Consider the following 14,474-nt stretch of genomic DNA (forward strand, 5'->3'; position numbering starts at 1 on the left):
TAAAAATAGGTACCAAAACACTTTTTCTCCATTCCTCAGGCATCCTCTCACTTTTGAAGATTTCATTAAACAATCTAGTTAAAAACTCCACTGCCATTTCACCTAAACACCTTCATGCTTCCACAGGTATGTCATCTGGACCAACAGCCTTTCCATTCTTCATCCTCTTCATAGCTATCCTTACTTCCTCCTTGCTAATCCACTGCACTTCATGATTCACTATCCACACATCATCCAACCTTCTCTCCCTCTCATTCTCTTCATTCATCAGCCCCTCAGAGTACTGTTTCCATCTGCTCAACATACTGTATGTTTCCCTCATTATCCTTTATCACCCTTACCTGCTGCACATCTTTATTAGCTCGTTCCCTCTGTCTAGCCTTTTCTCTCTCCTTAGTGTCCAACCCTTCATACAGCTCACCATGCGCCTTATGCTTAGCCTTCGCCACCTCTCTCTTTCCATGCACCTCATCTCCTTATACTCCTGTCTACTTTCTTCATCTCTCTGACAATCCCACTTCTTCTTCACCAACCTCTTTCTCTGTATACTCTCCTGTACTTCCTCATTCCACCACCAGGTCTCCTTGTCCTCTTTCCTCTTTCCAGATGTCACACCAAGCACCCTTCTAGCCATCTCCCTTACTAGCTCTGCTGTAGTTACCCAGCTATTCGGTAACTCTTCACTGCTACCCAGTGCCTGTCTTAACTCTTCCCTTGCCTCCACCTCACAATTACCCTTTTTCAATTTCCACCATTTGATCCTTGGTGCTGCCCTTGCACTCCTCCTCCTCTTCTTGATCACCAATGTCATCCTAAAAACCACCATCCTATGCTGCCTAACTACACTTTCCCCTGCCACCACTTTACAGTCTCCAATCTCCTTCAAACTGGCCCTTCTACATAAGATATAAACCACCTGTGTGCATCTCCCTCCACTCTTGTATGTCACCCTATGCTCCTCCCTCTTGTTAAAGTACGTATTCACCACAGCCGTGTCCATCCTTTTCTCAAAATCCACTACTATCTGACCTTCTGCATTCCTTTGCTTAACACCATACCTACCCATCACTTCCTCATCCTCTCTGTTCCCTTCACCAACATGCCCATTGAAATCTGCTCCAATCACCACTCTCTCACCTTTAGATACAGTCATCACCACTTCATCCAACTCACTCCAAAATTTTTCTTTCACATCTATCGCACATCCAAATTGTGGAGCATATGCACTAACAACATTCATCATTACACCATCAATTTCCAGCTTCATAAACATTATTCTATCCGACGCTCTTTTTACCTCCAAAACACTCTTAGCATACTCTTCCTTCAGGATAACCCCTATGCCATTTCTCCTCCCATCCACACCATGATAAACAATTTGAACCCACCTCTGATACACCTAGCTTTGCTCCCCTTCGGTCTGGTCTCTTGCACACACAATATACCAACCTTCCTTCTGTCCATCATATCAGCTAGCTCTCCCCCTATACCAGTCATACTGCCAACATTCAAAGTTCCGAATCTCACTACCACAGTCCTAGCCTTTACCTACCTTTGGGCATGCCTTCCCCCTCTTCTCCTCCTTCGGCCAACAGTAGCTAAATTTCTGCCAGCACCCTTTTAGCCAACAGTACTGGTAGCGGTCATTGTTAGTACACATATTCTAAATGCTTTGGCAGGCATGCACACATTTCAGATTCTGTTGACTGCTTCTCTTGTAATAGTAGATATCAATATTCAGTGAAGAAATAAATATATAAATGCCCCATTTTACATTAATTGCATCTTTTGTTGGCTGCCCTCCCCCCAGACGTCCAAAGCTTCCTCTCCCTCTGTTACACTATTTGTAATACGGCAAGCAAGGAGCCAAGAGAAGAACTGGTTGGTTTTGTGGGAACCGTGTATTCATTCTATATAAAAACAAAGGACGAGAATAACTACTTAAACAGTTAAAATTGAGCGACTTCACAAAATTATAGTTTTTTTTAGTTAATGACAACAATCAATGAAGGAGGAAGTTTTATATTCAAATTAACACAAATGGCAGAAAACAAGAGAAGCACTAGGTTTAAGAACACAACAAGGAGAAGAACGAGAATGTGTGAATTTTTTTGAACCACTGAATTCTCTTGTTGAATTTCAACCACTCGGCTGTCTTGAAGTCGAAGGTCTAACTAAAAACTTTTTTAGCTTCAGACAACAAAAGTAACTAACTTCAACCCTACCCCCACCAAGAAGCGGTGGCATAGCTTTGTGGGTGGGGGAAATGGGGCTAAGGCGAGAGGGGCAGTCTGCCCCAGGCAGCACTTTGGGACTGTAACATTTACTTAAAATCTGTACTGTTTTTGAAAGGCATTCATCTTTAAGAACAGGGTCCATAGCATCACGTCTGTGTTCGGCACACACAGACATCCAGTTCTTCCTGTTGTCCCGCGCTACTTGAAATTGCTTCTTCTTCTTGTCCAGTTGATTCTTCACCAACTAACATTAGCTACTTTTTCAAGTAAGGGAATTTAGTTTACTGCTGCTGCTTTTTGATGTGTGTCTAATTCACAGAAGTTGTTTACTGCTTCGGTTTACAAGTGTTCAGTGTAATGCAGTTTACGATGCAAAGGTGTGTGTGTGTGTTGTGTGTAAAATGCCCCAGTTAGTATACCTGTAATTAGTGTTACTCAGGCTCAAACCTTGTACCTTAGGTACAAGTAGCAAGAGTCTGAATTCTCTACTCATACCACCACTTATTTATTATTCAAGGAGTTGAGTCCATAACTCTCAGCTGTCCAGATTTTCACGGAATGTTTAGCTCATTCTTTCGGTCTGTTCCCCTTAAAGTTTGTGATTTTCTGACAAATCAGTGAGAACTGAATTCACTAAATAATGATAGCCATTTAAGTTTCAGTCTTCCTATCTTTCAAGAAATGCATGGTAACACAAAACATTTTATTCTAGCAACTTTCTAAGATTATACAAGCAATGTTTAAAATGTGCCCCTGGTTTTGGGCCTTTGTCCCCCACCCAATAAATTTTGTCTTTTTCCAGAGTTCTTATATTGCAAAGTTGAGAGAGAGGAGTGTCAAGTGGATTTTACAAGAAACTGAGAGCTTCAGGGAAGAGTAGTTTAGTGCTGCTTATGCCAAATCTGTTTGCATTATTAGTAGATCAACAGGTAGTATTCCTTTTGCTACAGAAGGCTGTGGGTTCTACTCCCACAGTATGTAGATGGTTTGCTGATACTGTACTGTGTTGTACTTTAAAGGGAGTGGATGCTGCAGTTCTGAGAATGTTATCCTCTGGAGGAGATACCTAGTAACTATGAACCTGCTATCAGTTTGCCATCCATTCCCTATTGCAATATTACTACCTTATCATTTTTTAATGTAACACATGTAATTTATTCTTCAAGGGCAACACACACTTTATTTGTAGATGAAACAATGAAATATAAAGTTGTTTGCTAGCAGCAACCTCTTTATTAGTTACAGATCTCATTAATGTGGAATTATTTAGATGACTTTTACCTCTGCAGAGACTGTGCATATTTACTGATATTGGTGGATTGATCTCTTTAATGTGGAATTATTTAGATGACTTTACCTCTGCAGAGATTATGCATATTTACTGATATTGGTGGATTGTAATGACAGAAATTTGAGAAGATGTTAAAATGCAATTGTCATTATTGGGTCATACGTTTTGTTTTATTGCTTACTGGAAAAATGTTCAAAACAATAAATGTAAAACATGCTCTAACAGGTGTGCTATACAAGGAATACAATTTAATACAATCAGGAAGGTGAATCAAAGAAGACATGTATGTTTGCATGGTTCTAAATATGTCTGAAAGGGGTCTATGATTTGAAAACAGCCCAGAGGCAAACTTTATCCTCCACTGGTCAGATGCATTTTCTCTGAATGTGGGTTTCAGCGAATGTGAGTTTCGAGGGCAGAGACATTTTAATGCCAAGACTGTTTTTATTGTGAGGCTGTACTGCTTGATATCTATCAGTGTTTGTGCTATAAAATGTAAAATAAAAGTTTTAAATGAAATCCAACTAATCATTGTAGAAGTAAAGCATTATTGTTGCCAGTGATTAACCAGTTAATGTCAGTAATATTTCCTACTTCGTGCTTTATGTGGACAATTGAGTTGAGAGGAAGGGCATGATGAGAAAAGTGCTATTATTATTTTTTTACAATACTGGCAGTGATGAACCAGATAGTTTTGCACTAGCAATATTTCTTTGGTTTTGTGATTTCTTTGGAATGGAATACTTTAATGTGTGGCAACTTGTTTGTGTGGACTGTGGAGGGGAAATATTACACGGCCATCAAACATTCTGGCTATAACTGCTCGGTGGGGGTTGGGGTTGGCTGGGTGAAAGTAATTGATCCTGTTGTTGTTCACTCAGTTTAAACATTTCAGGTAATAGCTGGCTTTGCAGAACTAGTCTAGTGTGCATTCATGAGAAGAAAGATGGACTACTTAACAGATATACACAGACAGAGAAGGCATAATTGTTGTTGTTTTTATTTGTGGAAGAAAACGGGTAGCTGCTTGCCGCTGTTTGCTTATTATTTTGGCTTTGCAGGACTAATGTGATTATATGAAGAAACATGTAATATTTTAATATGTGACAACTATTTATTTGAAACAAAGGTGAAACCCATTACATGGTACATAGAAGTGGCTACTGCTGGGGAGGTTGTCTGGCTGCAAGTTACTGACCCTATTATCCCTTGCTCAGTTTAACAATCATTTTTTGAGAGATAACTGCATTACAGAATACCCAGACCCAAACTTACAGAATACCCAAACCCAAACTTCTGGGGGTTGGGGACTCTCACACACCAAGACTGTATAAATACATTTTGACATGGGCTTAGTAATTGCCTCTGGCCTGAACCAGGCTAGTCTAAAACCAGCCCTGTTCACAAGTGTACACAGCAGGTCGTTGCACTTGTGTGGGTGAGGACAACGTCATTATTTCTTTAACATTCCTTCCAAACCTCAGAGGTGACTTTATGTTGTGTTGAACTGGGAACAGTGTGGTCATTATTTCTTTAACTTTCCTCACAAACATCAGTGGGTCACTGTAGCTTATATAGAAGCATTGTAACAAGTTAGAAACATTGTTGTAATTATTATTATATTTTTCATTTTCCTCACAACCAAACATCTGATGCATTTACAGGTGGGTATCTTTTGGGGGACAGTAAATCAGCATATGCTGTTTATATGTGTCTGAAAGCAAATATGTTACGCTGTATTTGTGTTTTTCAGTTTTATTGCAGTCTGACGTCAGAAGGTTACACAGAATGTGGCTTTTTTGAGGGTAGGGGTGAGGAGGCATGCTGTATACAAATATGACAGTAGCATCTTGAAATATATGACTGGGGGTATTTGTGTCTTAATTCTAATCCCAATTTAACACCAGAGGGGGATACAAAAAAAAAAAATTACTACTTATACCCAGTTATATGTATCCTCACAAGCATTTGTTTTGTCAGTTTATTGTGAACACGTTTGGATACAGTTTATTTCTACCTTGAAATAAACCAATAAGATTATATTTCTTTTCTCTATGCATGCTTTTGTTCAAGCCATCATTGGACAAAGGGGTTGAAAAAAATCTTTAAAATGCACATTGAGCATTAATAACTCACTGGCTTCTGTGTGCCTAGCAGCCTCCTAGCTTAATTTAGTTATTACAGTATAGTCTTTGTCAGTTAGGATGTGTTGAAAGGATGCAGGAAAAAAACAAAGTTAAAGAGTAAGACTGAATTTCTTTACATAATTATGTTTTTTGTTCAGGCCATTGTTGGATGAAAAAGTTGTTTAAAAATCTTGAAAAATACATCTCAGAGCATCTTGAAATTCAATGACTTCTGGGGATTTAGTGGCCCCCAAACCACCGCAGTTATTACTCTGTAGTCTTGGTCAGTTAGGATGTCATGAAAGGATGTAGGAAAAATTCAAACTTAAAGAATAAAACACATTTTTTTATTTGATTATATTTTGTGTTCAGGTAATCATTGGATGAAAAGGTTGTTTAAAAACTCTAAAAATGCAGCTCAGAACATCCTGAAATCCAATGGCTTTTGGGGGCCTAGTGATCCTCAGACCGCAGGCTTAATCTACTGCAGTTATTACTCTATAGTCTTGGTCAATTAGAGTGTGCTGAAATGATGCAAGAAAAAGCAAAGTTGAAAAGAAGAACTAAATTTCTGTCTTTGATCATGGTCTTTATTCAGTCAATCATTGGATGAAAAGGTTGTTTAAAAAATCTAAAATGCATCTCAGGGCATCAATGGCTCCCATGGTTTCTGGTGACCTTGTGGTCCCAAGACCCCAGGCTTAGTGTAGATGTTTCTTTCACAGTTATCAGAGTATAGTCTTGCTTAGATGTTGAATGAATTAATATCTGCAGGAAAAAAAAAAAATAATAGTAAGACAAACTGTGATGAAAAAGGAATGAAAAAGTAATCTGCATAGTGTGAGTAGGTCAGCATGTGTTGGGCAGTGTGGGGGGGGGGGCATGGAATTTCTTCACCTAGGGAGCCAGTTTACCTATGGCTGGCCCTGCCAGGCCTCCACTGAATGGGGCCTTTATTTTAGAAAACTGCACAATGAGGAAGGGACTAAGAGATAGTTGTTAAATTGATACTTTGTACAAGGCAAAAACAGAAAAGCTAGCTATTCTAATAATAACATTAAGACTGACAGAGATACAAAATGGGAATGGAATGTCTAAGCTCATCTGAGTTCAAAAAAATGTTATTCAGTACCTTGGGAAAACACTTCATTAGGTAGTGCACGCAACAAGTATTTTGAAAATTATTGTGCGTTGGACCTAAGAAAATACTTCCCGTCTTACTATAAGGAACATATCTGCTTGCCCCCAGGTCTTCAAGAAGACTGAAGTGCTCCATCAAAAGATGTTTTTACATTTGACGGGAGACGTAGTTATTGACAACTGAAATGCAAGCAGAGAAGATTTGTCATGTGGTAAGAAGAAGTCACCCTAATAAACTAGATGATAGATTATGGGAATCATTAAGGTGAAGGACTGATTTAATCATACAAGTATCATATTACAATTCAGCTATGCAGATATGTCTTACATTTGAATATACCTAAGGTTCATAACAGTTTCTAACAGGATTCATGGCACTAAGCATGAACAGACTGATGAATAAAGGACTATGTTTGATTCCATGAGTAGTAAGAAAATTGAATGTATTGAAATAATTACAAATTGTTGCGCCTCAAACCAGGTTCTCTGAAGTATAGGGGGAAAAGATATTGGTAGGAATTATAATTTTATCAGAAAAGACCTTGAGTCAGGCTTTCTAAAATATGGAAAATAGCTTGTCTGATGTAATTTAAGTTTTGCTAGACCTTCTAGTGGATTACTCCTGCAGAATAAACTATCAGGCAGTGCAGTGAGCAATCCTGTTTCAAAACCGAGTTCCAGTTTAAAGCTTTGAGAAAAACAAAATAAATCTGCATTAAACAAGTATTTTGAAGCAGTAGATTTTAACAAGAAATACCGAGCAATACCAGGAAAACATGCAAAAGGGGAACAGATTATTACAGTAGTACTAGGCACAAACAGAACCTACATTTAATTTACTAGCAGTATTCTTAACTGTACATGTATTGCTACATCCAAAACAAAATACATCCAGATGTAATTTAATTCAACTTTAGCTTCAACTTCTACTTTATTATAGTGCATAATTCCTAAACAATTAAATATGCATCAAAATGAGGCAAATTAAAGAATACAGTCACCTTAAAATATGAAAAATAGTGTAAGATTATTCAAAGTAAGTACTCTAAATGCAGTATTGAATATCAGCAGTTTGCAACAGAATGTACTGTGAGGGCATCTAGAAAATGTCCCAAAATAATCCAGACAAGAAGCTGTAAATTAAAAACTCCAAGCATTATGATTCGCAGTAGACAAAAATCAACTACTACCTAAAGACAATGGAGCAAGTTATTCACAGTCTGCTGAAATGTGCACAACAAGGTTCAAGATGAACATTCATGAGCCAAATTAAAAAAAGGCACTTGCACATAGCTCCTCTTGAAAAATCAGAGGCCAAATTTAGCATCTCCCAAGCACAAACCCAATGTTCAATTGCTGGGAAAATACAATAAAGCAATACAGCAAATATAACATTACAGATAAGCACTGTAATAAAACTATAACAGGTTGTACAAAGTATCATTGTAACAGACTGTAAAGAAGAAAGTGAACCAGTAAAAAAAGATTCTGGATGACTGCCAAAAATAAACCCATGGCTCAACAGAAAGACTGGGACCATTCACAGTATTCCAGTGCCAACACAAACTATTTAACAGAATGAAAGCCAAATGAAACAGTTCAAGACATTCAAGTGTGATCCCTGACACACACACACACACACACACACACACACACACACACACACACACACACACACACACACACACACTACAAAGACTCGAAATGCTTAAATAACATAGTTTAGCATGAAATCCAAATATTACTTGGCAGTATATGGCATAAAACAGCCTTCCGATGAGCAACTTGTATATCAGTGCTATACCCCTTTTTGTGCTTACCACTGCCTCCATCTCAGCCTTCTTTGCAAGTAGCTCCTTCTCCTTCTTCTCCAGCATCAGCTTGGCTTCTGCTGCTCTGCAGGCTATTCGAACTGCCTCTTCTTTAATGTGCTCTTCACACAAGGTGGGTCGAAAGGATACTCGAATTTTAGACTTCTGTGGGTAAAAGCAGAAGTCAAATGCGTCATACCAAATAAAGCAATCTGAATAAAGAAATGCACGCTGCCCACATTTACATGTAACTTGTTCACAGTATCACCGTACATTAAGAGAGGTGTATGTGTGTATGCGAGAGAGAGAGAAGGCATATTTTTTAATATGGACAAGGTTTTTATTGAGTTCTATCAAATTATATATTAAAAGAAACATGTAAACATAAAAAGTTGTTAAAACATCATGATTGCACATAGCTTTAAAAAAAAAGAAAAATATCACTTGTGCAACAATACATAGTAAGACAATGCATGAACGCATAGAGTCAGCACTTTGTAGTACTGCTCTGTAAATTTAAAAAGCTGTATTGTTAACTCTACAGATGAAAATCATGCTATTTGATAACTTTTTCACTGTCACAGAACAGGTAGGGATACACACATAATTTAAGAAGCCATTTCATAAAAGAGTGAAAAACAACAACCAATGGTTGCTGCATACTGAATAAATTGGAACACACGCTTAAAAGAGAAGTGGAGTACAGAGCTGCATTTCAGCAACAATAATGCAAAACCTGTATGATTAGTGCATGCAGTTTGATAATGAAAAATGTAAGAACATAACCAGGAGAATGTTTGAAATGAACCAGACTGGAGTTGGGAGACAGAGATCAACAGGAAGAAACCCAGCAACCTGTAAATTAACAAATAAATAGAATTACAAAGCATCAATCACATTTGTGAAATATGGTGGAATAAGAAAACCTGGAAATACTGGACTTTTTTTGATTTTATTAAAGTTTTGAAGGACTCCAAAGCATATACTTTTTATCAGGCAAGGGAGTGGTTTATTGTGCTGGAAAACAAAGTGCTATTGGTACACATGTTAAATTCACATCCCTTCCCCCATCAGTGTGACATTCGAGCTGGTCCTGCCCTACTTAGTAGCTGTCATAATAATATAACCCTTATGTACTTTAGATTAAATTTATAATGATGTGGTACCTCTTATTTAACCAGATTATTAAGTAAATTATTAAGTCTGTGATTTTATCCAAGACAATATACTATATGGCTGGAAATATATCAACCTTAGTCCATTTGACAGTCAAAAAATATATATAAATATATACATATACACTTTGCATGTAAAAAAAATAAATTGTACAAATCATATTCTATTTTCATAGTCCGCGGTGGTGGTGCTGCGGTAGCGTGGTCACCTCACAGTAAGACGCTGTCCGGTTCGACTCTCAGTTAGAGCGTCTTCTGAGTGGAGACATGCATAAATGGGCGTAGCTTCATTGAAGGTTGTGCGTCAGGGCTGGCAACTCGGTTCGTAAAAATCAACTGCCAATCATTAGCGGACTGGAGTTCCGCTGTGGCAACCCCTAACCGGGAAAAGCCGAAAGTCTCAACAACATATTCTATTTTCATAACCTATTGTTAACAAAGATAGATTTCATCCTTCTAGACTTCTTGAGGTCTGTGTACAAGAACCCTAAAAACTATCTATAAAAATATATATAATTGTATAATTAGTATTGTTATTACACATCATTTTGAATAAAGTGGAAAAAAGAGAACCAGAAAAAGAAAAAATAATAAGAAAAAATGTATGATGATGGAAACAAAATGTACACTTAAAACCAACCGGTAGGATAAAATAAAATAAAATAAAATTAGTCATGCAAACAATGTGGCAATGTTTTAAGTTCTAGTGCACTTTTAATTGAACAGTAGTAGTTTAGTTCAGGCCTTCTTAAAAGAGTTCAGCTTTAATTGCCACATGAGTTCATGTTTCTCCAGAATATTCGGGATGTCTCCTTCAAGATCACTCATGTCTATGCGATCCAGGATCTGGAACTTAAAACCTGTGTGTCTTTTATGAAGAGAAAGGTGTTAGTGTATTATTTTTACATCTAAAGCAGATTTCTGACAGATGACATGAAATCCTACGCTTGAGTTTATTTACAGTCTTGCCCACATAGAATGCATCACATTCATTGCAGTGTGCCCTGTAAATTACTTTTGTAGTGATACAGTCACCCCCTGTACTGGTCTTAATGATTTTTTTTTTAAATAAGAGCAATAAAAACTATCACCGTGCTGTATAAATATACAAAATGTACAATTAGTTTCACATCTTTTAGTGTTTCTCTCATATGGTCTAGGTTTAAATTCAACAAAACTTCTAATGTTCCTGGCCTTCCTATAAACAAAGGAGGGGGCTTCACCTAAGATGTTAATCAGAAAAGGGTTTCCTGTGTCAATGTCCCAGTTTTCTTCAATAACATTTTTGATACTGTGATAATCCAAAGTGTACGTCAGGATGCAACTATTTTTGCATTTGTTATTCTCTGTAGAATTTCTTAACATTCTCCTATGATTTTCTAGTGAGAGGCTATGAAAGTCAGATGTTAAAAAACATCCTGGAACCCATTATAGAGCTGAAAAGGACTGAAGCACCTTCACTCATCCTTCCCAGTAGGAGAATGTTAAGAAATTAACTAGAGATATATGGACTGAAAATCTTCCACACAGAGAGGTTTCTTACACTGTTTTGTTTTTGGACCCACTACACCTGTTCAGTGGGTTGTTTTGAGACTTCGGGGATACCACAGAGATTACTTTTTTTTTTTTTTTATCTTAAAGTATAACACACTGATGCCAAGTGGTTTAAATACAGAATGCACTTGGACACTTTAATATGATTTAATATGACTAGATATTTAACATATATTATATAATTGTTAAAAGACATGCAGGTAGGTGCGTGCGTGAGTGGGTGTGCCTTCCTAGAAGGTTGGGCACCGGGCTGGCAACTCGACACCATAAAAAGGCACTGCCATTCATTAGTGGACCGGAGTTCCACTGAGGCGACCCCTAACCAGGAAAAGCCAAAAGACCTTTTTTTATATATAATTGTTTAATTGTTCAATGTTTTCTGTATATAGTATATAAGATGTGATTCAGTTTGGTATTTGTACTCCTTGGAGGCAAGTGATTTGTTGAGGTGCTAGAGAGTTGGTTAAATAAATGTTTTTTGTCTTTTACTTGCTTTTTTTTGTTTGTTTTAATAGTGATTTTTTTTGTCTCTTCCTCTTTTTTTGGCTTTGTTTCTTAGTTTGACGTATTTCTGTCTATTTGCATTTGTTTTGTTGTGATGCCAAGCTTACCATGTCTTATCTCTATGTTTTAGGAGTAGTCAAGTATTTTTGTTAAGCTAAGGGGCATAATTGAACTTTCTTATTATTATTCTGATAGGAGCAAAGTGATTCAGTATGCTCAGAAAAATAGTGTTAAAGTAATCTACTGCATTGTCTAGGGGGAGATCTGACAGAGGTGTCCAATTGCAGTGATTTACTGCAGTGGTCTTGGAGTTTGAAATTATTTGTATAATGAATTTGTTGAAGGGAGGTAATTTTTATTGGTTTAACTTCTTGCCTTAGCATTAATGTAGAGAGGTGGTCACTAAGGGTGCCAGGGAGGGAACCAGAGTAGTGTGATTGGGAGGGACAGTTAGTAAGGGTCCAATCTAGTGTGGACTCTTTCTTGGTTGATTTATCTAGTGTGGTGAAAGTATGGATTAAGTGAGAAAAATGTGGTGCTTTATATGGTTAGTGGGGAGGGGAGAATTTCAAGTGGACCAGTCTGTGTTAAAGTCACCTAGTGTAACTGTTTCTTGGGAGAGGGAATAAGACGCCCAGCAGAGGATGCATTCTACTGTATTAATGTTATTCACAGGGGGATATATATATATATATATATATATATATATATATATATATATATATATATATATATACCAATAATGTTTAGCTGTTTTTTTAGTTTGAAGAATAGAGGCTCTGCATTACTGAAGGTGTGGGGGGGACTGAATTTCTATAATGTTTATAGTAAAGTTGTTTTTGAAAAGTAGGGCATACCCCCACCTCTTTTGTATGTTCTGTGTTTTCTGAGTATGTTGTAGCCTGGAGGAAGTAATTCATTATCCTTAATATGTGGCTTAAGACAGGTCTCAGTGGGAAGAACTATGTCAGGAGAGTATAGTGACAGGGCTGCGTGTAGTTCTGCTGTTTTTCTAAGTATGCCTCTTATGTTAATGTTAAGAATCAGGAGGTCTGCTGGTTTTCTTTGGGAGTATATTGTGTGTATTGCTTGGCTGGTGGTGCTGTTGGGGTTATTTGTCGGGCCAGGATTTGGGTGTATATCACCAATTAGTATCAGTTGTGATGCTGTATGGATGATAACCAATAGGTATCTAGATATGAATTTGTCATACTGTAGTGTAATATGGGCTTTTGTTTAGTACCAGGGAATTTTGAATGAGGTATGTCTATGTAAGATGAACTGTATATCGAAGGTGAGATTAATAGTAAGTTTGGCTTGGATTCTGGAGGGGTTGGGTAAGTGGGAGATTGTATTATTAATTTGGGGTTAATGTTTTGATGGTAGGAGGTTATGTGAGCTATGATAAGGAGAGTTACTACTAGTAAACCTTGCAATGATGGCATTTTGTGCATTAGGGCGATGAGAGTTGTCTTGGGACAGTTGTGGTTATGGGTAGGAAAGTTAAGACTTGGTTGTGATGTGGTGTTAGCAGGGATTGTAGTAGAAAAATCCTAGTTGGGGTAGAGGTGAATTTTATGGAGATTATAGGAATTAGAATGGCATAATTCAATGGGTGTGGCAGTAGTGATGGGTGTATCTAACAGGTTGAGATCTGAATGGTTGGTTGTGCTAAAGAGCTTGGTCTAATTAATTGTAAAGTTCTTGAAGGTGGGGTGAGTGGGAAAGGGTGTAGGGTAGGGGAGCAGAGAGAAACCGCTTACACCCAGGTGGAGCTGATGGCAAGAAAAGCAATCAGTGGTTGCAGAGCAGCCTAGGTGAAGAAGTTTTGCTGTTAAGGTTTAATATGAGAAGAGAAAGATGACGTTAAACAGAAGACAGGCGGGTGAGATGTTAGGTCAGGTGAGGTAGTAGTAGGTAGCTCAAGTAGAGGGAAAGAAGCTCAATAAATAAAGTAACAGTAATACAGAAATTAACTAGAGGCTGTAAATGGTATGTAGTGGGTTTTTTAGTATGTTGGGAGAAAGAGCTGAGTGAGTAATAAAGGTACAGTTGAGTAGGTGGGCTGAGTACCTGGTTGAAAAGAAGCTAGGTAGGGAGTTAAATCTGTTGAGAAATAAGTTCAGTCTTGAGTGTGGATAGTGTGGGATATAAAGTAAGAGAGTGAGAGTATGGGTAGGTGGAAAATAACCGGTTTGAAAGGTATACAATTTAAAGATACTTGTTAACATATGTTTAATACAGTGGCTGGATGGCTGGTAGGTGTTAGACTCTTGAGGCTCTGCAGACTTCTTGATGTCGGTTCTGTTAGTGCAAAGGTTCTGCAGGGTTAAACAGATGTCCCCACAAGGCAATGGAGAGGGCAGCTAGCAAGGCAGTAGCAAAGGTGGCTGCAACTAGAAGAAAAAGGGGAGAGGGTGAGGTTATCTGAATGAGAGTAAAAAAGCATGAAGGAATTAGGTAGCAGATTCAAAGCTGAACAACTAGAGCAAGAAAAACAAAAAGGAAACAACTTTAATAATAAGCAGCTTGTTAAAAATCATAAAGCAGGTATATAGAGTCGCAGTGTGGTTATACAGTAGGTCTTAAACATGCAACCAATGGTACCAGTATTTAAGCAAAATGCAAGGTGGTAA

At 37.7% G+C, this 14,474-nt stretch overlaps 1 protein-coding gene across 2 annotated transcripts in view; it reads right to left on the reverse strand.

Moving 5' to 3' along the window:
* Positions 1–14,474, reverse strand: part of CFAP74 (cilia and flagella associated protein 74) — a 3,161,205-nt gene that overhangs the window by 765,354 nt on the left and 2,381,377 nt on the right. For both annotated transcript variants that reach the window (XM_044062943.1, XM_044062944.1), the window contains exon 26: positions 8,615–8,770. In XM_044062943.1, coding sequence (XP_043918878.1) covers positions 8,615–8,770 — 156 coding nt within the window. The remainder of the gene's footprint in view (positions 1–8,614; positions 8,771–14,474) is intronic.

This window comes from Protopterus annectens, chromosome 2.part1 (assembly GCF_019279795.1).
Source record: "Protopterus annectens isolate FY-2018-M chromosome 2.part1, PAN1.0, whole genome shotgun sequence".
Classification (NCBI taxonomy): Eukaryota; Metazoa; Chordata; order Ceratodontiformes; family Protopteridae; genus Protopterus; species Protopterus annectens.